This window comes from Nothobranchius furzeri, chromosome 1, assembly GCF_043380555.1.
Source record: "Nothobranchius furzeri strain GRZ-AD chromosome 1, NfurGRZ-RIMD1, whole genome shotgun sequence".
NCBI lineage: Eukaryota > Metazoa > Chordata > Actinopteri > Cyprinodontiformes > Nothobranchiidae > Nothobranchius > Nothobranchius furzeri.
Window position 1 is genome coordinate 87533364 of NC_091741.1, and position 26264 is coordinate 87559627.

At 44.4% G+C, this 26264-nt stretch overlaps 1 protein-coding gene and 1 long non-coding RNA gene across 3 annotated transcripts in view; one reads left to right on the plus strand and one right to left on the minus strand.

Moving 5' to 3' along the window:
- Positions 1-403: 403 nt before the first annotated feature.
- On the minus strand, positions 404-5980 carry LOC129162881 (uncharacterized). The gene is made up of 4 exons (XR_011521284.1): positions 4981-5980; positions 874-1216; positions 551-777; positions 404-477 (listed from the first exon to the last, which is right to left on the minus strand). It is a non-coding gene; the product is annotated as an uncharacterized lncRNA (long non-coding RNA).
- Positions 5981-20423: 14443 nt separating this feature from the next.
- Positions 20424-26264, plus strand: part of glra4a (glycine receptor, alpha 4a) — an 81052-nt gene continuing 75211 nt past the window's right edge. The window contains exon 1 of one of the 2 annotated variants that reach the window (XM_054739154.2): positions 20424-21417. In XM_054739154.2, coding sequence (XP_054595129.1) covers positions 21350-21417 — 68 coding nt within the window. In that variant the 5' untranslated portion in view covers positions 20424-21349. The remainder of the gene's footprint in view (positions 21418-26264) is intronic. The other variant, XM_015947503.3, reaches the window with a different exon arrangement.

The window sequence follows — 26264 nt, forward strand, 5'->3', positions numbered from 1 at the left end:
ATGCTGGGCACATGGGATGGGTTGGGGAGGGAGAAACAGCGGCTGCCAGAAACGGATCATGTTGATCAGGTTCTGATGATCAGATCATCAGACTTATTCTTTAGGGACAGAGACCAGTGCATTGGACCAGTACCAGCACCGCTGCCACTTCTAAATATAACCTTTCAGCATGTCAGTACTTTTTCTAGGGTACAATGCAAGCTGGTAAAATTTCCAGGTATTCATTAGTCGAAATCACAGAGATTTTTGAAAAGATATCTGTGTGTCCTCTAACATCAGTCATCCACAGTCTGGCACGAGCTCCATGAAGGGCCGCATTTTGCGCAAAAGTGTCATGTTGTGGGGCAAGAGTATAACCCAGGACATGCAGAATCAGAGTCAGAGTCAGATTGTATTAAAAAAAATATATTTATTGACGAAACGGTGAACTAAGGGTGCACTGGAAAATCCAGCGGGTGCAGAAACGGGAAGCAGCGTCTAGAGGGAAAAGTAGCAGAGGTCAGTATGGGAGTTGTAGAATGGCAGGGGAATTGCTGTTTGAGGGACTTACGGCTTAGATAGACGAGAAGCGTGTGGGAGGGGTGAGCCGGGGTAAGTCCAGGTAATGAATGTAGAGCGGTAGAGGTGTATGAGGAATGGGATCCGGACCGGTGTGCTTCTGGAGAGGGAGCGAGAGGTGGAGGAGATCGGGTCGGCACTTGGAGGAGGGTGAACCAGGAAACGAACCAGATAAAAATCCAAAACGGTGTCAGGGAAAACTCTGATGATTATCCAGACCTGAGGTGAGGTAAAATCCAAAAATAGAATTAATCCAAATCACGAGAGAAAAACACGAGAGAACAAGAGCAGAGATAAGCGAGGGCTAGAGACTACCAGTCAGTAGTTAATCATCCGGCGTCGAGTCATGTCCACCTTCCTCCTTATAAACCGGCCCGCTGATCAGCTGATTGGAAACAGCTGTTGCTCCCTCTCCTGAAACCAAAACACTCAGGGGTAGTGAAATGATGAGACGAGTACTCACCCTGGCTCATGACAAAAAGGTGCATCGCTGCCACGAGGCGCGCCGCACGTCACCATCAGCTCAGGCAGAGGAGAGAAATTAAAACTGTTTCCCCACACCGTACACATTCCCGCAATGACTGAAAGCAGCATCAGCTGACCAACCAGTGGTTAAACGCTCTGACAGGCAGGCACATCCATGGAGGAGAGACATTTTCTAAAAGGAAATATGGATCGTGAGCAAACACAAGAAATAAAATGTCAAAAGACGAGTGTGCTTCACTTGAAATTTTGTGGCCATAAACATCCAGCTGCTGCTGATCATGAGACAGATGAGATGATAATTCTGACCTGGACTGATCTGGATTAGATTTCACATCAGCCCTGATGATCATTTATGAAATTTCTTGTTAAATGCATAAATCTTCACCTCTGGCTTATTTTGTCTTTGGTTCAAAGCCTTTAAGCCCCTAGTATTATTATTGGTATTTATATGACTATTATGAGGAAAACATCCATATATACTGGTCTGTCAGTATATTTGGATGTCAGAGATGTGTGCATCTGCAAAATGCTTCTTCCATTGTTGAGGCTGTCCATTTAATCTGTGCCTACTACGTTGTAAACCTAAATGACACTAATGATGCATCATTTAGCAATGGTGGGACCCTCCCAACAACCCCCCCCCCCCCCCCCCCCCCACACACACACACACACTTTTTTATGGATCTGCTTGTGGTGTGATTCTCTTGACCCAGACATGTAGTTCAGGTGGATGATGGTGTCTGGCCTATTTTATCTAATGTGCAGGAAGCATGTTTAACAGAATAAAATTGAATTTCAGTTTATGCAACATAAGCACAGATTATAGCAGCAGAAAACAAATATTTATATTTTAGAGGAAAGAATCAGGGCACATGTGAAGTTTTAATTGAGTTGTTTTACACTTTTACATCAGTAGGCGCCCAACCTGACCCACTTTTAGTGTTTAGCGTGAATTAGGCGGTGGCCTGGCATGGTTTCAAAATTCCCGGCCTGAATTAATGTCCCAGTCACATCTGTCTGGAGCACATCAACAATCAGCTCTGCACCTCTCAGTTCCAAATAGTCCCGGAGAGTCCATATAGACAATGTAATATAAGTAGAACCAGGATCGTTTCGGGCTCCCCCTGGGTGTGTTGAGGGCTTCCAGGAGCTCCCTAGTTCACCTGTAATTCGAATCCTGCGTATAGCACAAGTTTGTCGCGTGAGTTGTCAGATCCTAGCAGACAGTTGCTGGAACGGTCCTTTCAAAATAAGATAGTTCCCGGCTCTTGTTCCGGCAAGATCCGGCTCAAATTAAGCACAGCATTGCAGTTCTTCTAAAGCCTCTTGGCCTGAATTCGACTAGGATTAAGTCAGTATTTACTTGTGTTTCGTAGACCTATTCACAGATTCTCTAAACATAACCCTGCCTTTGATGATGGAAAAACTAGGACATGGTAATAATGATAAACACAACAGTACCAGATATTAACATTCCCACATAAAGGTTGAAGCAGGTTATTTAAACATCAATGCCATCCTGTTTCCTATTAAACTGTCTTTAAAGGGGACTGCCTTTGATTTCTTAGCTGCAGTAAAGTACGTGCTTAGGATTTATTAAAGGGCCTTTGACTAGCACTAATATGAATGAAATGAAGAGCCCAGATTGTGTTAAACTTTGACGTTGTAAATTTTCCATTATTTTGGCTGACTGACTCAGTATTGCCTTGTCATTTACTTTATGTCGACCACTTCCGTCTGTCAAAGTCAATCAGCTTTTATTTGGACTGACTGTCTACTTTTTCGTAGCGGTTTGAACTGAGTGAATGCTTCATGCTTACAGATGGACGGACATGTCTGTCTGATTATTCCTCCACTTTGTGCATTGTCAAAGACCTGAATAGAATTATTCCTATATCAGAGAATTTGCCCCCATTCAAAGAATACAAGTGAAACTTTATTCTTCAATAAAGACTGAGATCAATTTTTTCAACTGAAAACCATGACTGAGCAAACAGCAAAGGCCACACGGATTAGGTTTAAATTGGTTTAGGCACATATTTATGTATGAGGGTTTAAAATATGACCAAGCACGCTCCTCATTTAATGGTGGCTATAGTCTTCAAAAAAGTTCAGCCTGGCACCAGAATACCTTATTAAAAAAAGCATTCCTACACAGATTTCTTACATTCTGATGCAGGAATGAAAAATTATTGTGTTGTTTAAATCAACTACATTAATTTTAAAAGTCAATAAGTTTTGAGTGGAGTAACACACACCTTTGGTTTAACAATAATATTTCTGCTAACAAAGACAGAGATAGAGCTTTCAATAAACCACAGTATCTTGTTGACTGAGAATGCACCATTGGAAATGATTTGAAGCAGCATTTAAAGCCACAACGGCAAATCTGCAGAGCAAGCTAGCTTAAAACATTTTTTCATGTCTTTTACCAACGTTCTAATAAATATAGCTATTTATATTTTGTAGCAATGAAAAAAAAAACATTTAAAAAATGAAGTGGTTCTCTCGTATTTGTTTAAAAACCTTCACCAATAAAGAGGCATGGTCCTAAATCAACCTTTGGACTATCTGCGTACCTGCGTCCATCACTCATTACACACTCGGTATTTAGCAGAACACCACTGGAGAGAGAGGTTCTCTTCTCATTAATGTCAGAGGAGAAATAGCCGGCTGCTACCACTTCACTTTAGGACAAAGTACCAGAGTCCCATGAAGAAAACCCCCATTTTAAGTCATGGACAAGGAAACACATTTGGACCTAGAAAATGGTGGCTGGTGTTAGCACTATCTCATTTACTGTGGCAATGCGGGTTACGGTATCAGGTGAACTTGGCTTAGGGATGACAGCCACCAGACCCACCAGAGAGGATTCTGGGTGATGCGCCACGAGACCTCACCCTTCCTTGCTGCTAAAAGAGATTCTATTGCAGCTGTGAGAGATTTTACTAAAATATAGTATGCTGGAGCCACCATCAGGGACATGAAGATACTTCAGCGTGTCGTGTGCTTTGCTGAGAAGGTAATTGGCTGCAAACTCTCCTCTATGCAGGACCTGTACACCTCCAGGACATTGAGGCATGCAGGTTGGATCACAGGAGGCCCGTCTCACCCTGGACTCAGTCTCTTCTACTCGCTCCCATCTGGCAGGAGGCGCCGATCCAATCAGACCAGAACCTCTCACCACAAAAACCGTTTTCTCCCTTCTGCGGTCGAACTCATGAATGTCAATCATAGAACTGCCCACTACAGCTGCTTTGTTCCAGTCACATGAACCTGTGTTGTGTTTGCACCTGAACTGATCCACTCTGACTGTCGCGAGCGTGCACTTTTATTGGTTCCATTAGAACCTGGTTCCGTTAGAACCTTAGAATACGCTGCGTTTTCAGGGAGGTTGAGGCCGCAGGTGAGTTTTATCGTACTGACCCTGGTTTGGACTCCCTAATTTAGAACTCGTTTTCTAGTTTAAGGTGAAATGAAAATTGTCTTACTTGTTCTTCTGTGATAACACACTTTCCTTTTAACTCTCCCGTTATTTAGTGGTTTTAAATACTAGGGCAAAAGTTCACGAGAGGCCATCTTCGTGACTATTATTTGGGTCCTATCAGGATTAATTTGCGCCTCTGTCAGCAAAGTGGGCGGTGGTAACTAGAAAATGATTCCTGTTAGTTGATCAGGCTAACATGGATTTATCAATTAATCTAATTAATCTACCCTTTGAAATGGTTCCTTCCCACGCTAAACAGAGACTTGTTCACACTTGCAGAACAGAGCCTGTTTGAACCATCGAACCATAATGACATATAATCCTTAGGGTGTCCCGCTACCGAGGAGGAGGGGAGACTTGCTCCCATTACCTAAGGTATCTTTTCTTAATCTGTCACAACCTGAAAACAAGTCCTGAAGCACAGGAACAAGCAATTCAAGGTGGCTTACCTCTCCTTTAGGTCTGGTCGGGGCTCCCAACTCAAAAGGCTAAAAGAGACCTTTAAGAATCGAGAACGAGGATTCTTTTTCCAAAAAATTTATTTCAAAACTAAAAAATACAAAAAAGGGTAAATATAAGGTTAACCAATCCCCTTCGGAGGATGCTGTTACTAAAATCTCCCTGAGAATAACTGGTCGACTTGTGTCAACACTAACTGTTACACACTAACACTCACACACTCTAAGTCCAAGTCTAAGTTCTGTGTCTCGACGACCTCTTCTATCCCACCTCTACTCTCTACCTCTGCTCTGTCTCTCCACTGTCGACTCTCCCTCTAACTCTTCTAACTGCCCTTTAAATATCATTCTAGAAACTGCCAAGCAAAACATTTTTCATAGTGGAGCAATATCTCAACTAATCATGAGACAGCCTAAACAATGTAATCTTTTGCCAGTTACATACATCTTTTTATCACAAGACAGCAAAACAATGTGATTATTTGTCAGTTTCATATCTTAGTCAAACACAAGACAGCCAAACCCATGTGATGTCATATTTGTAAGCTGGTCTCCGTCTCCACCCAAAGTCCAGAACTTTCCACAGAGGACTTTTAATTTCCTGAGATGTTTCTTCAGTTGGCTTTCTTCGGTACCACCTCTTTTGCTTCCTGTTCAGTTGGACCACTCCTCTTTATCTTCTGCATCATTCTACTCGCACCAGCTAGCACAAGCTTATCTCTGCTCACCTTCTGACCTCCTCCATTGTTTTTGACATGCGAGAGCTTGCAACATGACCAGTACCTACACTGAGTTGTATAAAGTAGCTGCTTCTCCAATTATTCCCTCCGTATGTTTGCCATGTCCCTGCTCCAGCCAAGCCTCTTTTCCCCAGCAACCACTACCTGCTCACCCTCAACCTCATCCAAACCTCCTGTCTCACATTAACTCCTCATCAGCTCATCATACGGACGGCTCTAAGGATCCTGATAGTGTTCGGGTGGTGGTGAGTTTGGTGGTCCTGCGCCTGTGCTTCAGCTTTGGTTGTCGGCTCCGGGACCATTGTTCTGTCTTCACGGCTGAGTTGATGGCTATCTTATGTGCCTTGCGTTGGGTGAAGGTGCGTGTCCTGGAGCATGCTGTTATCAGTTCTGACTCAGCAGCTGAGTTGGAGGCTCTGTTGGGGTCAGGTGCTGGCTCTAGGCCAGACCTGGTGATTTCTGCCAGGGTGATGCTGCATGATATGTGGGCTTGTGGCTGTTAGGTTTGTTTTGTTTGGGTTCCTACCCATGTGGGGGTGGTGGTCAATGAGATGGTGGGCTCTGTGGCCAAGGTGGCGCTGAGGGTTAGGCGCTGTTGTGGACCTGGAGGTTGCCATGGGCTCCCCTGAGCATTGTTCTGCGTTAGGCAGGGAGGCCATGAGATTGTGGCAGGCATCGTTGGATGGTGGGGTGGTGGGCAGGGGCTTTTATGGGTTACATCGTTTGGTGGGTGGCTGTGGGTCGGTCCTCGATCTTCGGAGGAGAGACTCGGTGGTCCTCACTCGGTTGAGGTTGGGGCATTGTGGTCTTCGAGGCGGGATGTTTTTGGTGTGGAAACACATGGACGGGAGGTGTGATTGTGGGGAGCTTGAGGCTGTGTGCCATGTTCTTCTGCACTGTGGACGGTATGGTCATGAGAGGGAGGCCTATTTTCGTAGGTTGAGGGCTACGAGTCTGTCGGTGTTTTCTCTGTGGACCTTGTTGTGTGTGGAGGACAGGCGTAGGGTGTGGGCCCTGATGTGGCCTGCATGTGACGGGGGTTTATGAGAGGCTGTGACGCTCTCTGATGGTGTGTTTGGGCGGCTATGGCAGCAATACGCCTCGTGGGCGTCTCGCCTGCCTCACTCACTGAAGAAGAAGAAGAGCAAGCCAGCGTCAGACTATTGAACGCCTAAAGCAAGTAAATTTTCCAGCATTTCTCTGAGCCGCATATCCTGACCTTGTTTTGTCTCACAGACGTTTCCACCTTGTCTCACCCCTTTTTGGATCCTGTTGCTTTGATTACAAGCCTGCCTAGTATACGGACCTTGGATCTGCTTCTCGTCCTTGCCTTTTGTCTGCTCACTGTCTGTGACTCTGCCTCTCAGTCCACCTGGTTTACCGAACGCCGACCCATCTCTGGATTTTACCTCTCGGCTTTCCCCTTGGATTTATTACGGATCTTTCTGGCTCTGACCCACGTTAAGCACAGACCTGCTCTGCTAATGCCGTGGAGTTACCTGAGTTCCAAATTCTCTGTTTGAAAATTATCGACTCTTTTTGACCACATTTGTTGCACAGCTACCATTTAAACTCCATCTGCTGAGGTGCACATTCAGTTTATTGTGGACTCTATTGTTCATCTGTTTAAACTATTTCCAGAAATGTGTATGAAGCACATTTCAGCATTGATGCCCCAGTTGTGACTTGAGCTTCATACTCTCGTTGTCCCATACCCATGGTAGGATATCTGCCTTCCATTGTGTCACATGACTCAGAAGATTTTCCCAACAGTAGATTCTACTGGACAAGACCGGACAGATGGAGACATTCCAGGGCTACAATATGATCTCAGTCCATCGCTGACTGCAAGCCTTTTACAAGTTACTGGCACCGTAAAGCTGTACCTTCTAGTAGTGTTGGCGCAGCATGGTGGCGCAGTATTTAGCACTGTTGCCTCGCAGCACAAAGGTTGCAGGTTCGAAACTCGGCTGCGGCCTTTCTGCGTGGAGTTGTGTGTTCTCCCCATGCATGCGTGGGTTTCCTTCGGGTACTCCGGTTTCCCCCACAGATCACAACATGCCCTATAGGTTATACATTGTAAGTCACTTTGGATAAAAGCATCTGCCAAATAAATAAACATAAAAATAGTGCACATTAACTGCAGTTTCTGGCCAGCAGAGGGTAGCAGAGCAATGTCTTGTGTGAAGATGCTCCAGTTACTAGCTCAAGAACCACTGAAACCCATTTGAAAGCAATAGCTTGAAGTGTAAAATGTCTAAAATTTTTATTTTGCTTGAAAGTTTTTATTCTACATGGGAAAAGTGGATGCATTATTTAATAATACGGACATTTGACTCCACTTTGTTCATGTTATCATTGAAACAATGCATTTAAGAAAGAGGCGTAAAAGACGTGGGAACTGAACTGTTCCCTGCATCTAAGCTGTCCTCAAGGTAATCTCCTCTTTAGGCCAGAAACTGTGTGGAACGTTGCACAAAGCTTTTTTCTGTGTTCCCTCAGACCAACTGCTGTGCAGAACAATATTTACTGAGCAGCTGAGGATAAGGCAGAGGTTAGACCACTAACAGAGTGCTCCAGCCACAGGCCAGCCACAGGTTCATCCCTCGGGGAGGAGCCCGAGCATGGGATTTTGTGCTGGGCTAAGCAACCATTTTTCTGGGGTTAAAGGAGCAAAAACACTCTAAGGTACAACCTGCACAGATAAAACGAAAAGAGAACAGTTAGCGAGCATGATGACAGCATAATGAACCGATTACGAATTTTGAGGCAGTTTTCACAAAACTGCATGGGAGTACAAAGTGTCCAATTGTTCAAGCAATTTCCTGCACTTTAGTCGACACGGAAAAGAAAGAAGCCTGCAATGTTTTATGGGAAAACATTACAGCATGTTTCATTTGTCAAAGAAATGGAGTTAAAGGTTGGATTTGAAATGTTTACTTAAAAAAAACCTATGATTTGTTTTAAAGGAACATTTCAGTTGTTTTTGCACATGTTTGTGAGTAAAAGTCATATATATATAAGAGCTAATATACCTGTTTTAGATTGCATCATGAACAGTGTCAGATTGAAAAAACACATTCATATTTAATATAACCGATGACTTATGACCTATGTATTTTGATGCTGTTTTAAAATAAATCCCACCCCAGGTGTGCAGCACACGGTCCTTTCTGCTAAATATATTAACAAAACCCAGTCCGACCCGATTACTCGGTAAATAATTAACAACAATTTGGCAGCGAAAGTAAGATTTATAAAACGACATTGCATGAACAACTGTCGGTCACTTTAAGCCACAAGCATTAGACTAGCTGTTAGCTCATCAATCTTGTCAAACAGAAACCATATTCCTCTGTTCATAAGTTATTCATTCACAAAACAGCTGAATCTGCACATTTCCATGATTTTATAAAGACATTCACTAATGTCAAAATGGCTGAAATATTCCCTCGAGATGAAGTTATATCAAACAAAACTTGCTTTTTTGGTGAAAGAGAAAAGATTAATGACAATAATCTCATTTTTTTAAGTAAAAAAATAATTCTAATAAGTTAAGAACACTAAAAAAAGGTGTGTGATTTAATTGTTGTAGGAAACGTAACCTGGCAAAAAGTGTACATTCAATGTAACCTGTGCTTTAATGATCTATGAACAGGTAGTGTGTTTGAGGCGCAGGTTTTGTGTGGAAGGTTCAACGTGTTTGCACTTGTGACTTTTACAGAAAAGTTCACGGTGCGCTCACTCTAACATGAAGCTGAAAATGCTTGGCTGCCCTCCGAGTAATGGAAAGGAAGGCCTGTCTGAAGGAAGCTTAACAGTCATCTTAATGTGGTGTGCTCTGCTGTCCTTCATGAAAACCTTGTGCGTGACAAAGTCCAGTAGTGGGCATTGCATTTTCTGGCCGCAGATGTCATAACTCATGTCAGAGTTCTTCTCCTCTCCAACATCCAAGAGAACTGCAACAGCAGTTTTGTTGCCAACAACGAAACTCGTCATTTTTTATAAATTCCCCAGTTCCTCTGTTTATCATTATCTCTAAATATACGCATGCATGTTTGTCTACTACTGCACTTGTCTGTGTGATTAGGGAGCAGGCGAATATCAAAACCCATGCACAGTGAAATAAAACGATTGTTGCTTAGGAATTGCAGTATGAAGAAAAGGGTGAGCTTGGTGCTTCAGAAGATGCATTTGCAATCAACTGCTTCTTTATTTAATTGTTAAAAAGTAGGGCAGCCAGCCACCAGGACCGGGCTTTTTTCTTCTGCCAGCTGGAGAGGATGTGCCCCACTTACCTTATTATGACCTGTTGCTGTCACATCAAAGAGATAGTTTTGAAGTGAAGTTCTGTGAAGATATCAACTGTCAGTACTTTACCTGTACTACATATGCATGGAAATTCAGCAGTATATTGATTAATATTGCTCAGAAGGATACCCGTTGTGGAACTTGCTTCCTCTTCACTATTCTCTACACCTCAGTTACCTCTAAATATACAGCGCCTTTGTTTCGTCATTTGATTTGGAAAAAAATAAGTTCTGACCCGATTGAGAAGCTAATGGCTAGGCATAGTGAAAACAGTCCTTGGGTGGATGAACACAAAGGATTTCCTCAAATGTACCATGATTCATAAAATGCTATTCTAATAACCTTGGTGTTGCTGTAACTATTGTATTACATGCTGATTTACACAGAGTTGTATGTTATTTTTTTCATCTGACGTTACTGGAAACACTTCTGGTTCAGATTCACACCTATGACTGCAAATTCAGAATATTTCTGCCCAAAGTATGGAATGATTCGGAGTAGTATAATTTGTGACAAAGTAGTATTTGCATGTTTGTTTTTTTAGTTATAAAGTTGTTTTAAGGCAGCAGTCATCCACTTTGGAATTGATGGTTTTCCTGGTCATTACCTTGGACTAGCCATTAGCTCAGTCTAACCATTAACTCAGATAAACCATTGGCTCAGAATAGCTGTTCTAGGTACGACCAACGTAATAAATGACTCAATGCCCTTCAGCTTGAGACGTGTTGTCTTTATTTTCCAGCCCGCCGAACTCCCTCCTAAACTCCTCCCTCCAGGCAAGTCTTAAAGGCATACACACTGTATATCTATTCACAAGACATCTCCCCTCCTTTGAATCAGAGGCAGCATAAACAGAGTATGTGGAAGAACAAAGTGCATCTGTCACGGTGTAGGAGGTGGAGACGGCGGACCATGTGTGGATGAGCTGAGCAGGAGGTAAAAATGCAGGCTTCAGTAAAAGTAAAAATGGTTTAATGGCAGGATGGGATGAACAGGAACACCAACAAACAACAACAATGAACTGACAAAGGACAGGGGCAAAACAGATACAGAGGGCTAATTAGGGAAACATGGGCAGGTAAATGAGGGACAGGTGAGAACAATAAGGGTAATCATGGCAGGAGAGGAACACAGTCAGGCGGGCAGGGGCAGATCGTGACAGCATCTTCTTTTTTTAATTTTTATTTTTTTCAAATCAGTGGAACCCTCTGTAACTGCAACCGATAGTAGAAACATAACATAGATGCTTTTAACCAAAGAGTCAATCACAATAACTGCAGACGATCACCATCCTTTTTTTTTTTTTTTCAAAAGGATGGAGGCAACAGGACACAACCCAGCCATGCACACGTGTTGTTGGGATGATGGGGTGCACTACCCAAACACCCTTATAGCGGCCGTAGGTTGTTCTGCTCAATTTAGGCCAGCTATACAGTTCAATAACAAAGTCCTTGTGCCTCCTGGGGGGCCAGATGACTCTGCCTGTAGAAGACATTCGAACTGATCCCAGAAGACAATCAGAAGGTTCTGCTGGGACAGTCCCGTGGGCAGGAGAAGCAGACTCATCAGTAGGTGAAACAGCCCCTCTGACAGGGGAGCCTAAAGGTGTAGGTTGGGGTGTTGACGATGGTGGTGGTGGCTGATCTGCCACACCATGAAGTAGGGGTTGTATGAACTAGTCGACTAGTCGACTTCACTGCTCTGTAGTGACTTTTTATGCCTGTCATCGACTAGTCGCTGTCACATGATAATGATCGACAAGATGCAGTCCTCGGAAAAGACAGCAGGTGGTGAGCCCCTGCGCGTCGGGAGGCGACGCGCTGTGCCAGAGCGCTGGTACTGACTCCCGCGGTAAAATGGACATTTTACCAAATTGTGACCTTTACCCTCTTGCAATTTAACCTTCCCCTCACCCCCATCCTAACCTTAACCAGCTTGCGCTTGCAAAGCTCTGATTGTTGACGCGCTCCAGACATCTGCGTCCTGAGCACGGCCACAGTAACATTATCAAATTAGGTGTCACCACCTCAAAAACTAATTTAATGTTTAGAGCAGCAGTAACTCTGAGAGGCTGCAGGCGCATCAGTGAGTTTGCGGCCACTGCACGGGGGAGGAGGGACAGGGGCTGAAGCAGAAACTACCGTTGTTAAAAGAGATGTGTTTAACTTTGAAAATGTGGGCACAATTTTAATTGTCAAAAACTCCAGTGAACCAATGCGGTCTCCATACAGCACAAGACCCTTTGATGTCCACAGGCTGTTACTGCAGTGGTGATAGGCTTTAGCTTGTGCGGGTACGCTCCGTACATACTTTGGCCATCCCTCCAAGATCAGTCTGTTCACCACCTGCAGGCCGTAATCCACACTCGTCTCCTGCTTGATCCGTTCCAGTTTGGAAGGTGACATGGCCATGCCACGTGAGCTGCATCTTCAAACACTGAAACATCATACGTTAGCTTGGACACTTCACTTGTTATACAGGTAATGGCTGTCTGGAAAGCATGTCGGCTACTGTCAGTGTTTTCCCCGGCACATACTCTGCGATGGGGTACTTCATCATCCTCACTCACTCACTTCATCACTCACCACGGTTGGTTTGGTTACATCATAGAACGTTAGTGAAGGCGCAGTGGAAATTAGTTGTTTTACCTTGTTGAATGCGTTATCTTGTGCTGTGTCCCAGGTCCACAATGCTTCACTCCTCAGCAGGTCATTGAATGGCTTTATCACTTCAAAGAAGTTGGGCAGGAAGCATTCAAGGTAATGGACCATGCCAAGGAACCTCCTCAAGCCAGGCACATCAATTGGAGGCTGTAGCTCTGTGATGGTGCTGACTTTAGAGGGATCAGGCTGAATGCCATCACCACCGATTCGATGCCCCAAATAGCTCAGCTGCCTTTGTCTCAGGAAACATTTCTCTTTATTAAGTTTTAGGCCTGCACTTTCCAGGATGCACAGAGCATTTTGGAGTCTCTCTTCGTATTCTTTATCATCTGTGCCATGGACGAGGATGTCGTCCATGTACACTTCCACTCCCTCCTGGCCTCTGAACAGCACAGACATTTCCCTCTGGAAAATTTCTGGCGCACTGGAGATTCCAAAGAACAGTCCCTTGAAAAAGAACCTACCCACTGGGGTAGTGAATGTGGTTAGTTTAGCTGTCCCTCTCTCAAGTGGGATTTGCCTGAAGCCGCATGCTGCATCCAGTAGGGAGAATACTCAAGACTCTGCTAGCCTCTGCAATATATCACCTATGGTGGGTAGGACAAATCGTTCCCTCTTCACCGCCATGTTCAGTCTCTTCAGATCAACACAAATATTTACCTCACCGTTTTTCGTAGGGACTGGAACTATGGGAGCACACCACTCTGTTGGCTCTGTTATGTCTTCTATGACATTGTATTTCAGCATCCTGTAAAGCTCGATCTTGACTTTAGAGAGAAGTGGGGCAGACACTCTCCTTGCTGTGCTGACGCTGTATGGGACAGCGTCGTCCCGCAGATGTATTTTCACAGGTTTTATTTTTAGGAGGCTTAGATCAGTCCCGAACGTGCTTCTCACCTCTTCCATTTTCCTCACCAGTCCCGTCACCACAGCAACATCACGGCCTAATAAGTTGCTGCCGTTAGTTTTTTCATAACGTGGATGTTGAACCTGTAACTCTGCTCTTTGTATTTTGTAGTGGCAGTGAACAGTCCTAGACAGTAGAGCCTTCGACCAGGGCTGTTGAAAACTGTGTGGGTGCTTGACAGGTGGGGCGAGCTGCTGAGGCGATGATAGTTGTCATCTGAAATTACACTGGCATTTGCACCAGTATCAATTTTGAAGCTGACAGAGGTACCGCAGATGTTTAGTTGGACAGTCCATGGCTTATTAGAATCAGTTACATAAAGATGTGTTGTTTTTATCTCCCCTCGTTGTAATTTTCATCCGGCCTCTCTCTTGTTGTTATTTTATTTATTTACTCTTGCGGCACACGGCGGCAAAGTGTCCAATTTTATGGCCGTTTCTGCAATTTGCTTGCCTGGCTACACACAGCGTATTGCTCCTGTGGTCCCATCCGCACCTGAAGCATTTAGATTCTGCAGCGCTGCCATCGCGTTGCCCTGGTGCCTGGGGCCCGCCCCCGCCCTGGGCCTTCTCTCTTCCTCTGTGTTGTTGGGAAGGCGCAGTGCGCACATTGTGTCTAACCTTGCTTAAAGCTGCTGCATCCCTGCAGTCACAGGTACAAGAATATGTGACCTCACTCAGAAATGTTGCATCTCCCGTGTCAGCCTTAGCTTGCTGGCAAACTTGCCCCTTAATCTGCTCAGACTGTCTCACCATCTCCACGGCTTTCTCCAGTGTGAGGTCGGCTTTTAACTGTAGTTTCTCTGACATGTCTATCCAGGATCCCAACCACTAACTTGTCGCAAATGTTTTCAATCTTCGCCGGACCAAACTGACAGGTCTCGGCCAGTTCATAGAGTGTACGTATGTTTTTGTAGGGATAAATATAGATTTATATCTGTATTTATCAAATGTGGTGTAGACTTAGCTTGTTTTCATCATTTATAATTTTATATTAATTCATCAGGGCACCACCCAGTCTTTGCTAGTGGGAACTGCAGACACTTGAAGGGATATTCAGATTTGTTCAAGGTAATCAGTCTAAAGTTTAACACCACAAATTAGTCTGAAAGCTGAATTCTTGCCAGAATGTGCCGACTATTCTCGAGATCGCTAGAAAATGATCAGGCATGATTTACGTTATGTGAATTTATTACAAACATCAGTTAAGACATTGACAAAAGGGACCAAACACAGCTCATCGTTTCATGCATGGAGTTAAGACAATTGTTAACCCAAAGCTTTATGGCAGTGATATGAAATAACTGATCTGTAATAAAGGTGGAAACTTGGTGAAACACAAGATTACAGTAAAATGGGGAGTAATTTCTAAAATGGGTACAAAGTGAGTATATTTTTTGTGTTCATATGGGTGGAGGAATGCAGGAGTGTGTGTGTGTGTGTGTGTGTGTGTGTGTGTGTGTGTGTGTGTGTGTGTGTGTGTGTGTGTGTGTGTGTGTGCGTGCGTGCGTGTGTGCGTATGTGTGTGTGCATGGATGCAGAGGACTCGTTACGGCAGTCACAGAGGGATGAATCTTGGGAGCTAAACGTGAATTTGGGTCGAAATAATGTACGCCATAAAAGAAATGGGATAGTCTGAATTCACGATTCATGGTTTAGCAGAAAAATCAGCTGGATGAAAATGATTCACAGACCTGTTGTCCTTTGCCGAAAGGGTCGGCAGCGGCTGGTGGCCTTTCGTCCTGGCTGAGCCACGGCTTGAGGACTGACTTATTCTGGCTCCCGGGTCGGTCAACGTTGGTCGTAGGAGGATGTGGTATTCCTCTATCGTGGCTTGACTTTCGGTTCCTCCAGCTGCATCAAACGTGGAATTCAGATCGCGGGTCCGAATTATTCAAACGAAGTTGAATCAGAAAAACTGTTCCAAATTGGTTTTAACTCTTAATGCGAGAACTCGACTGGACCGCGCAGACTTCCGGTTTCATGTAGAAGGTCAAAACAAAACAAACGGAGTTGCCTCTGAGTTTTACCGAAACTTTTGAGAGCTAACGACCTCACAATTTTAGAGCGCCGGTTTCTGCTAGGCCAAGATGGAAAAGCCAAAACAGAGGTTCGCTTAAGGCGCCTTTTGTTCTTTGTTCTGCAACCACGAGGTCTGAACTCTGGTTTAACAAACTTTCTTGGCCACACCCACATGTATTTCACTCATTAACCACTGGATGGCCCTATGGCTCTTTCCAATGAACTACCTTTCAACAATGAAAAGTTCATATCCCAAATTACCAAATTTATTCCAGCTGAGGCATCAAACTATTACTTTAAACAGGAAAGAACTAAATTTATGCCTTGAAACTGGACAGTTTTACCATTAGCATGAATTTTGACGGGAGAAACAAAAATTGGCAGGGGTATATCATAAAAGAAAAACAGAAAACAAGCAGTTAGGTTTGTAACTGATAATATTTTAAACATTTACTTTGAACACCTCATATTTTATTTTAAGGGTAAACAACCTAAACACCTTCTTTGATTGTAGATAAACAGAAATACAAGGTTTATAAAGACTCAAGTCTTGAAGCTCCCAGGAGGACCTAAGAGAAGTTTTACGACTTCCCCCATCTTGAGAAAAGGGTCAGTCTTGGAGATAATGTAAAACAGGCCAGTTTCTGATATCAGTCCTGCATCTCCGATTGGCCCAGAAGGGAGACCAGTCAAATTTTTGCAATGTATGACCCTGGGAGAGAATCGTAGGAGTTAACCAGGATGCTGAAGTTGCAGGCCAGTTTCAAGTTTCCCTTTTTTTCTGCTAAGTGTTAGAGGGGAAAAAAACTGTGAAAATAGTTATGTTCTTCTTCATGTGAATCCAACAAAAGTTAATCTGAGAATATAAAATGTGGATTTCCACTACATATTCCTCTTCGGACTCGTCCTTCTTTAGCGAGCGGAGGTAAAACCAAGCTCGTTCGTGGATGACATTCACTTTTGGAATGAAGTAATTATTTAGCTTTTCCAATACCATGTTGTAGTCCTCCTCATCCTCTTCCTCATCGAACCGCAGAGTGTTAAACACTTGTTCCACTTCCTTGCCAAGCGCATAGAGTAGTGTGCTAACCTGCACAGCTCCATCCTCAAGGTTTAGCTTAGTTGCTAGCTGGTAACGCTGGAACCACTGCCTCCACTCCGGCCACTGCTCCGGGCGGGTGAAGTCAAAGTTGTCGGGAGGGTTAAACTTGGACATATTCACCGCTTAACTTCTGACACCATGTTCTAGTTACAACCAACATAATAAATGACTCAATGCCCTTCAGCTTGAGAGGTGTTTTCTTTATTTTCCAGCATGCCGAACTCCCTCCTAAACTCCTCACTCCAGGCAAGTCTTAAAGGCATGCACACTGTATATCTATTCACATGACTGTCATGTTCTGAGGTAGATGCCTAACCCAAGACATGCATAATCAGAGACTGAGGTGAGTATAAAGGCAAAAAATAAAATATTTTATTTTTGATCAGGAGAACTTAGGGCGCACTGGGGTCCAGCGGATGAGAAACAGGAAGCGGCGTCTAAAGGGAAAATAGAGGTGAGCATGGGAGTTGTAGTTTAGAGGGAATTGTTTGGAGTCAGGACTTACTATGTGGAAAAAAGGCAGAAGAATGGAGGGGGAGTGAGCCGGGGTGATATCCAGAGTGAGATTTGTAGTCCAGGAGGATGAGTGTTGACGGATTGAGTTGAGGAGGCTGATTCGGAGAGGGAGCGTGAGCGTGGTGGAGAGCGGGCCGGCTGAGTGAGAGGTGAGGCAGGAACAAACCGGAGAAAACTTCTTCCAGAGATCGGCAGAGAATCCAGAGATGCAGCGACCTGAGGTAAGGATCCAAAAACATCCACATTAAGCGTAACTTCAAAAAGCCAAGCACAAAAACGAATCGAAAAGACAAGAGAAAACTCGAAAGGCTAGAGACTACCAGTTAGTAACAATCATCCGGCGTCGAAGCATGATCATCCTCCTCCTTATAAAGCCGGCCCGCTGATGAAGATCAGCTGTTGCTCCCTCTCCTGCAATCAGAAACTCAGAGATGGATGAATAGTGTGAAGAGTACTCACCCCGGCTCATGACAATGACAATAGCTATCATCTCAAATTATCCATTATCCCAGACTAGTCAGTATATCAGACTAGCCAGTATTTTAGACTAGTCATAAAAAAAGACTAGTCATAATCTCAGATTAGCTCATATCCCAGCCAGTGTCTCAGAGTAGCAATTATCTCAGACTAGCCAGTATATCAAACAAGCCATTATCTCAGATTCGCCAGTATCTTAGACTAGCCATTATCTCAGATAAGCCATTAACTTAGATTAGCCATTAGCTCAGATTAGCCAGTATGTCAGATTAGACATTATCTCAGATTAGACATTAGCTCAGACTAGCCATTACTTTAGACCAGCTGTAAACTCATCTTTTCAATTAAAACTTTCTTTTCTAAACTGAGTTGTCTACAGTCAACAAATTCTCACACCCTAAGTGTCTAAAAATGACTTGGTGTGACTGGGACCAGGAAACGGGACCACATCAGTCCGGTTCTGGCCTCCCTGCACTGGCTGCCGGTTTGCTATTGTGCACACTTCAAAATCCTCGTCTTTGTTTACAATTTCTTCCAGGGTGGTGCTCCCCCCTATCAGGCCACTCTCCTGAACAAACATTCCCCATCACGTGCTCTGCACTCCTCTGACCAAGGCCTGCTCGCTGTCCTCGTTCTAGGTGTCGTACTCGCGGGGACCGGGCTTTCTCAGTCCTAGCACCGTTACTCTGGAACCAGTTGCCACCCTCAGTTAGGCTGTCCCCATCTCTGCCAGCCTTTAAGAGTCGCCTAAAAGCACACCTTCTCCGCTTGGCGTTTCCTGAACATGTTTGATTCGGCCCTCTTTTACGTAGAATTTCTTTGACAGTTTTCATTGGTTCACTCTATCCCTTGTTTTACCCATCTGTCCTGTACTAGAATGTTTCACCTTTTTTTGTAATTTGTATTTTGTAATTTGAATTGCTTTTATTTTTGATTTCGTCTTCGTCTTTGTCTTCGTCTTCCTCCGCTTATCCGGGTCCGGGTCGTGGGGGCAGCATCCCAATTAGGGAGCTCCAGGCCGTCCTCTCCCCGGCCTTGTCCACCAGCTCCTCCGGCAGGACCCCAAGGCATTCCCGGACCAGATTGGAGATGTAACCTCTCCAACGTGTCCTGGGTCGACCCGGGGGCCTTTTGCCGGCAGGACATGCCCGAAACATCTCCCCGGGGAGGCGTCCAGGAGGCATCCTGACCAGATGCCCAAACCACCTCAACTGGCTCCTTTCGATCCGGAGGAGCAGCGGTTCTACTCCGAGTCCCTCCCGAATGTCCGAGCTCCTCACCCTATCTCTAAGGCTCAGCCCGGCCACCCTACGGAGGAAACTCATTTCGGCCGCTTGTATCCGCGATCTCGTTCTTTCGGTCATTACCCAAAGCTCATGACCATAGGTGAGGATTGGGACGTAGATCGACTGGTAAATCGAGAGCCTGGCTTTCTGGCTCAGCTCCCTCTTCCCCACGACAGATCGGCTCAGCGTCCGCATCACTGCAGACGCCGAACCAATCCGCCTGTCGATCTCCCGATCCCTCCTACCCTCACTCGTGAACAAGACCCCGAGATACTTAAACTCCTCCACTTGAGGTAGGACCTCTCCCCCGACCCGGAGGTTGCAAGCCACCCTTTTCCGGTCGAGAACCATGGTCTCAGATTTGGAGGTGCTGATCCTCATCCCAGCCGCTTCACATTCGGCCGCGAACCTACCCAGCAAGAGCTGAAGGTCAGAGCTGGATGAAGCTAGGAGGACCACATCATCCGCAAAAAGCAGAGACGAGACTCTCCTGCCACCAAACTCGACACACTCCACACCACGGCTGCGTCTAGAAATTCTGTCCATAAAAGTGATGAACAGAACCGGTGACAAAGGGCAGCCCTGGCGGAGTCCAACCCTCACTGGGAACAGGTCCGACTTACTACCGGCTATGCGGACCAAACTCACTCTCCTCTGGTAAAGGGACTGAATGGCCCTTAACAGAAAGCCACCCACCCCATACTCCTGGAGCGTCCCCCACAGGGTGCCCCTGGGGACACGGTCATAAGCCTTCTCCAAATCCACAAAGCACATGTGGGTTGGTTGGGCAAACTCCCATGCCCCCTCCATCACCCTTGCAAGGGTATAGAGCTGGTCCACAGTTCCACGGCCAGGACGAAAACCACATTGCTCCTCCTCTATCTGAGATTTTGATTTATTCACTATATTTGTACTTCTACTGTACCATGTTCAGCGCCTTGGACTTCCTGACAGGGTTGCGGAAGGCGCTTTATAAATAAAGCTTTGATTGATTGATTCACATTTGATTCAAGCGTTTGTTTGCGACACATTGGACGTCCCTGCCCGTCGCCTCCTGACGCGCAGTGCCAGAGCTTCGGAATCTGACGCCCATGGTAAAACAGCGATTTCACTGACATTTAACCTCTAACCTCTATTAACCTTCCCCGCACCCCCATCCTAACCTTAACCCAGTTTGTCAATCTAAATTTTCCGTTAAGCGTGTTTGAGAAGAACGATGAAACGCAAAACAACGCTTTGCATGCGCAAGCTGGTTAAGGTTAGGTTGGGGGTGAGGGGAAGGTTAAATGGCAAGAGGGTAAAGGTCACAATTCGATCTAATGTCCATTTTACCGCGGGCGTCGCATACCGACATGTCAGAAACAAATGCTTGGTCACATCGAGTCATTTTTTGCCGCTTAGGGTGTGAGAATGTGTTGGTTGCTAAAATGACTGATGATGATTGTGTATAACCATTTACCATAAACCTTTTTCAAAGACTCTGAATTATTCAGGGAAACATTTTTAAGAGGAAAAATAAAAAAAATTATAAAAATGCTACCATGTGTTCCTAAATGCACTAAAAAGAAAATTAAAAGAAAAAAATACATTTTGTTTTTGAGATTGTTATCACACATTTCAGTGTTTTTAAGGTGTTTTCTGTCAACTACAATTTACTGTACAGGTTCAAATCCTAATTAGTACCTTAAAGACTAAATGTGGCATATGCATAGTCACAAAAGAGGCAATGCTATTCTTATAATGCATTTAATTAGGAAATCATGGTTTGGCATATTTTTAAAACATCACAATATTGTTAAAAAATAAATAATTTGTTATTTAAACATTATTATGTGAAGCTAATTATGTTCAAACATGTGAGTGTTAATTTTTTATGTAGAACAATGATTTTCTACTCTTGATCTCAGCCTGAACCGTCTTCCTCTCCAGGAGGAGACAACCTACTGCTCCTTTAAATCGTCACCATGCACTTTTAAATTTTTGGGAGCGAGGGAGGGAAATGCAGGGAGTGGAAGCTAAATAACCAATATACACACACACACGCACACACACACACGGTCACACACAGGCGAACCGTCACTCTCCTTTAACATAAGCAGCGACTCCCTGACAGAGCCACAGCCGCTCAGCCGCCAAGCAGCGCGCCCGCCGTTTGGATGTGCTCAGCTCCAGGGCTTGGTGGGAAGCGGTGAAGTTTCCCTGAAGACCAGTCAGGATCACCCAGAGACGATGCCTTCCACCTCAAGACGAATCTCACTGGCTGATCTGTGGATTTGCTGATTCTCAATTTTTTCTTTCTTTTTGGAAGTTATTCAGCAGTAGGGAGCGGTTTTGAGGATGCTCCCACAAGTCGTTCGGATTCTGTATGTCTTGTCTTTTTGCTTTTTCCAAGGAGGCTTTATCAGGTAAGACGATCTAACTTTCTTTTCTCAATCATGTGAGTATTATGTGTTTAAAATAAACTTTTCCGCCACTTGGGTCAAACGCAGCTGTCAAATCCGACTGAATTCCGCCCGGATACGCTTCTTTAATGAGCAGTTATTGCGCTATTTGAGCGTTTTATTGTTAACGGAGAACTAACACTATAAATCATAGCACCATTACTAAGGAATATAAAATAAAGCCATGAAAAAAATCGACCCACATGGACAGCTTCACCAGAACGCTGAATCCAGCTTTACACACGTAGCAACTATGCCTATTTTCTGTGAATTAAGTACAATACTGAAGTTTGCAAACTTTGAGAAAATACAATTGCTGATAATATGGAAAACATACAATCATTTTTAGATTTCACATTTTTTAGTTTTTTTTCTGGTTTCACACTGGAACCTGCTCCCTGCACACTGCATAAAAATATGCACAAGTAACTTTTATTAGTGCAAAGCATTAGTAAATGAACAATAATTAGTGTAACATTTTCTCTGCAGAACTAATTTTCTAACTCAGAAGGCTTTCTTACTAAAACTTTGGATTCATTCTTTAGTGACATTTTTTCCTGTTTATAGGGAGAAGTTGTTCACGTTTTGGGCTAAAAAATTTGATCACGTATCATTTAGTGTGCTTTATTGTGTCTGGTCAAAGTAAAGAGCATCCCGATATCCAGTTTTTTCTTTAAGACCCACCTTTCTCTCTCAGACAGCTCCCATTACTCTTTTCTTCCTCTTACTGTCCCCCTTGTCCCTGTCTTCTCTCTTTTCTTCACTTGGTACCAAAGACTTGTATTCACACTGAACACTTTCCTTATTTCATGCCCTGCCACCCTCAGGTGTGAACGGAAGGGAATTAGGATCTGCATAATCCTGGAGCGGAACAGAGCGGTGATTCTGTGAACCCAGGAGCGGTGAGCGCCTCTTAGCCTGAGAGGCCGTCAACTGACAGCATCTCCTCTGAGAAATTATATGCTCTCCTGCTGGCCTACCTGCCTGCTGCACAGGGAGGACAGTGGGAGAGGCAAGGGGAAGCGATTAACCAAGGAGGGCAGGTGTAAAAGACATAGGGGAGATAACGGAGGGTGAAAATGGGAATGAAGTGACCTGGAATGCATGCAGCTAAGAGAGTATGTTTAGCAGGGAGTTTGTAGATGGAGACAAAAGGTTCTGATTCGCTAGAGGGAAAGGTGGAAGGCTCATATTACATGAATATAATGAACTTTGGAGGATTGTTAAGAGAAAACAGAATAAAAATCAACAAATTTAAATGTGAATTTGAGATGTTGCACGCAATAAGCGCGCACGTGTGTGTGTGTGTGTGTGTGTGGTTGCGTTACACGTGTCATTTCTATTCATCTACTCTGTCAGCCTTAGAGAAAAAATCCTAAATCTGTCTGATGTCTGGAACCTATCCTGCACTTGTAGTTTTTCTGCTTTGCTGAATCCTTCCAAGACAAAACAAAGTAGTTCTATATAAAAATCAGAATATTATCTGATGATCTGGGCTTTAACCCTCTGGAGGTAGGCGTTGTAGATTTGCAACGTTAAAACCTACCTACTTGGTTACTCCACATACGTATTTCATGAGGATTTTTTAACTCAGAAGTACACCTGAAGGACTTAAGAGTTGTTCGTCCTTTTATCATAACTTATTTTGAGCCTCAGAGGGTTAATCTACACTGAACAAAAATATAAACGCAACACTTTTGTTTTTGATCCCATTTTTCATGAGCTGAACTCAAACATCTAAACATTTTTCTACATACACAAAACACCCATGACTACTACTACTCTCAACATGTGTGTTAGTGAGCACTTTTCCTTTACCAAGATAATCCAACCCACCTCACAGGTGTTGCATATCAAGAAGAAGAAGAAGAAAATATCATTTCTATAGCGCCTCTCAAGATAAAATCACGAGGCGCTTCACAAAAACAAAAACAAAAAATATAAAAAATTGTAAAAATATAAAAAATATAAAAAAGCACTTAAAGATATATTTTAAATGAGCAAGAATAAGCAATTGCGATTTAAAAGAAAAAATGTTAAGAAAGAGAGTGAAAAGGAAAGAGGGAAATCAGTGGCTGATTAGACAGCATGAATGTACAGGTGTGCCTTAAGCTTGGTTTATGCTTGACGCATTCACTTTCCGCGCGATGATGCGGCTCGCGGATGGAACGCGCTTCACAACTCGCAGCGTTTATGGTTCGTGCGGCTCGTCTCTGCGGTGAGCCAATATTCTCCCAAACTGAACGGGGCTGCATGGAGCTCTACGGCATGCACCCAACACTACACCATAGTAGAAGTAGAAATTACTGTTTCCAACATGGCATTTCAGCATTTTTAACAGCGTCCTCATTTTTTCTGACAGTGCGAGCTATTTCTCTCCAAGAATTATTAACTACATGTTGATCACGGTGATCTCTGAGAGCTGAATCATACAAATGTCTGTATTTACGAACCTCTGCCATACTAGTTCTTGCCGGTCCGCCATGTTTTTCCGTGTCCGTCCGTCTGCGTGGTTAGAAATTTTCCGAGGTGCGCGTTGCGGAAAGTCTGGGCCGTGCGGAGGCGCGGTGGAGGGGCGTGGTTGTTAAAATGACGCAACTTTTCCGCGCGGAGCCATGCGGACCTCGCGGACGCGTCAAGCATAAACCAACCTTTAGACTGCCCACAATAAAAGGCCACCCTTACATGTGCACAGTTTTGCTTTATGAGGGTGGTGGGACAGAAAACCAGTCAGTATCTGGTGTGGCCACCATTTGCCTCATGCAGGGCAACACATCTCTGTCACATAGAGTTAATCAGGTTGTTGATTGTGGCCTGTGGAATGTTGGTCCACTCCTCTTCGCTGTGAGAAGTTGTTGAATATTGGCTGGAACTGGAACAAGCTGTCGTATGCGCCAATCCAGAGCATTCCAAACATGCTTAGTGGGTGACATGTCTGGTAAGTATGCTGGACATGTAAGAACTGAGATGTTTTCAGCTTCCAGGAATTTGTGTACGGATCCTTGCAATACGGGGCCGTGTGTTACCATGCTGCAACATGAGGTGATGGTCGTGGATGAATGGCACAACAATGGGCCTCAGGGACTTCCGTATGGCGATGGACTGCAGTCAGGTCCAGAACCTGATGAGGACGACGAGCATGCAGATGAACTTCCCTGAGACGGTTTCTGACAGTTTGTGCAGAAATTCTCTGGTTATTCAAACCGATTGTGTCTACAGCTGTCTGGGTGGCTGGTCTCAGGCGATAGTAGAGATGAACATGCTGGATGTGAAGGTCCTGGGCTGGTGTGGTCACACGTGGTCTACGATTGTGAGGCCAGCTGGATGTCCTGCCAAATTCTCTGAAACGCCTTTGGAGACGGCTTATGGTAGAGTAATTAACATTCATTTCATGGACAACATCTCTGGTAGACATTTCTGCAGTCAGCATGCCGATTGCACTCTCCCTCAAAGGTTACGACATCTGTGGCGTTATGCTGTTTGATCAAACTGCACATTTCAGGGTGGCCTTTTATTGTTTATGTTTATGTATTTAGCAGACGCTTTTGTCCAAAGCGACTTACAAGTGATAATCGGCATGTTGCCCTTGAGGCTAACAACAAAAATACTAACAACTTGACATCAGTCATGGAGAGGAGGGAACAAAGGAGTGGACGGTAGAGAGGGGGGATGGGTGCAGGGAGGGTGCTAGTTAAGAAGATGCTCTCTGAAGAGCAGGGTCTTCAGGAGTTTCTTGAAAATTGAAAAGGAAGCCGCTGTTCTGGTAGTGCTTGGAAGGTCATTCCACATTTGTGGAACGAAGCATGAGAAGAGTCTGGATTGTCCTGAGCGTGGTGTAGGCACTGCTAGCCAACGATCCTGTGATGACCGGAGCGGCCGGGCCGAGACGTAAGCCTTTGCAAAAGGATTCAGGTAGATGGGAGCCGTACCATCTCAGACTTTGTATGCTAGTGTTAGCAATTTGAATTTGATGTGTGCAGCTAGCGGTAGCCAGTGGAGCTCAATGAACAGAGGGGTGACGTATGCCCTTTTTGGCCGATTGAAGACCAGATGCGCCGCTGCGTTTTGGACCATTTGAAGAGGTCTCACAGTACAGGCTGGAAGACCATTTAGAAGGGCATTGCAGTAATCGAGGCGGGAGATGACAGTAGATTGCACCAGGAGCTGGGTGACATGTTTTGTTAAGTATTGTCTTATCTTTCGTATGTTATACAGCGCAAAGCGGAATGAACGAGCAACAGACGCAACATGATCTTTAAAGGTCAGGTGTTCATCAATCACAACACCCAGATTTCGAACTGCCCTTGAAAGAGCCAGAGATAGGAAGTCATTTTGGATTGAGATATTGTGCTCTATGGATGGTTTTGCTGGGATGACAAGTAGTTCAGTTTTAGAGAGGTTGAGTTGGAGATGGTGGGATTTCATCCATTTTGATATGTCAGAGAGACAGTTTGATATTCGTGCAGAGACAATGTGGTCATCCGGTGGAAATGACAGATAGAGCTGGGTGTCGTCTGCATAGCAGTGGTAGGAGAAGCCATGTGATCGAATGATCACATCCCGTCACCGCTGATGCTTTCAGTGTGCAGTCCACGCAGGGGGGGGGGGGGGGGGTAGCCATGCACATAAAAAAACTGTGCTGTCCATAACACATTTTTTTTCTCCACTCATAAAATTATCATGATGCTTATATGGTAAATTATGTAATTATTTCAAAATAAATGATCCCTTATGGAGATATATGACCTGGCTTTCAGAGCTTGCCGCTCTTCATGCTTGCTGCTCTTCATGTTTTGATGTTTTCTATTTTC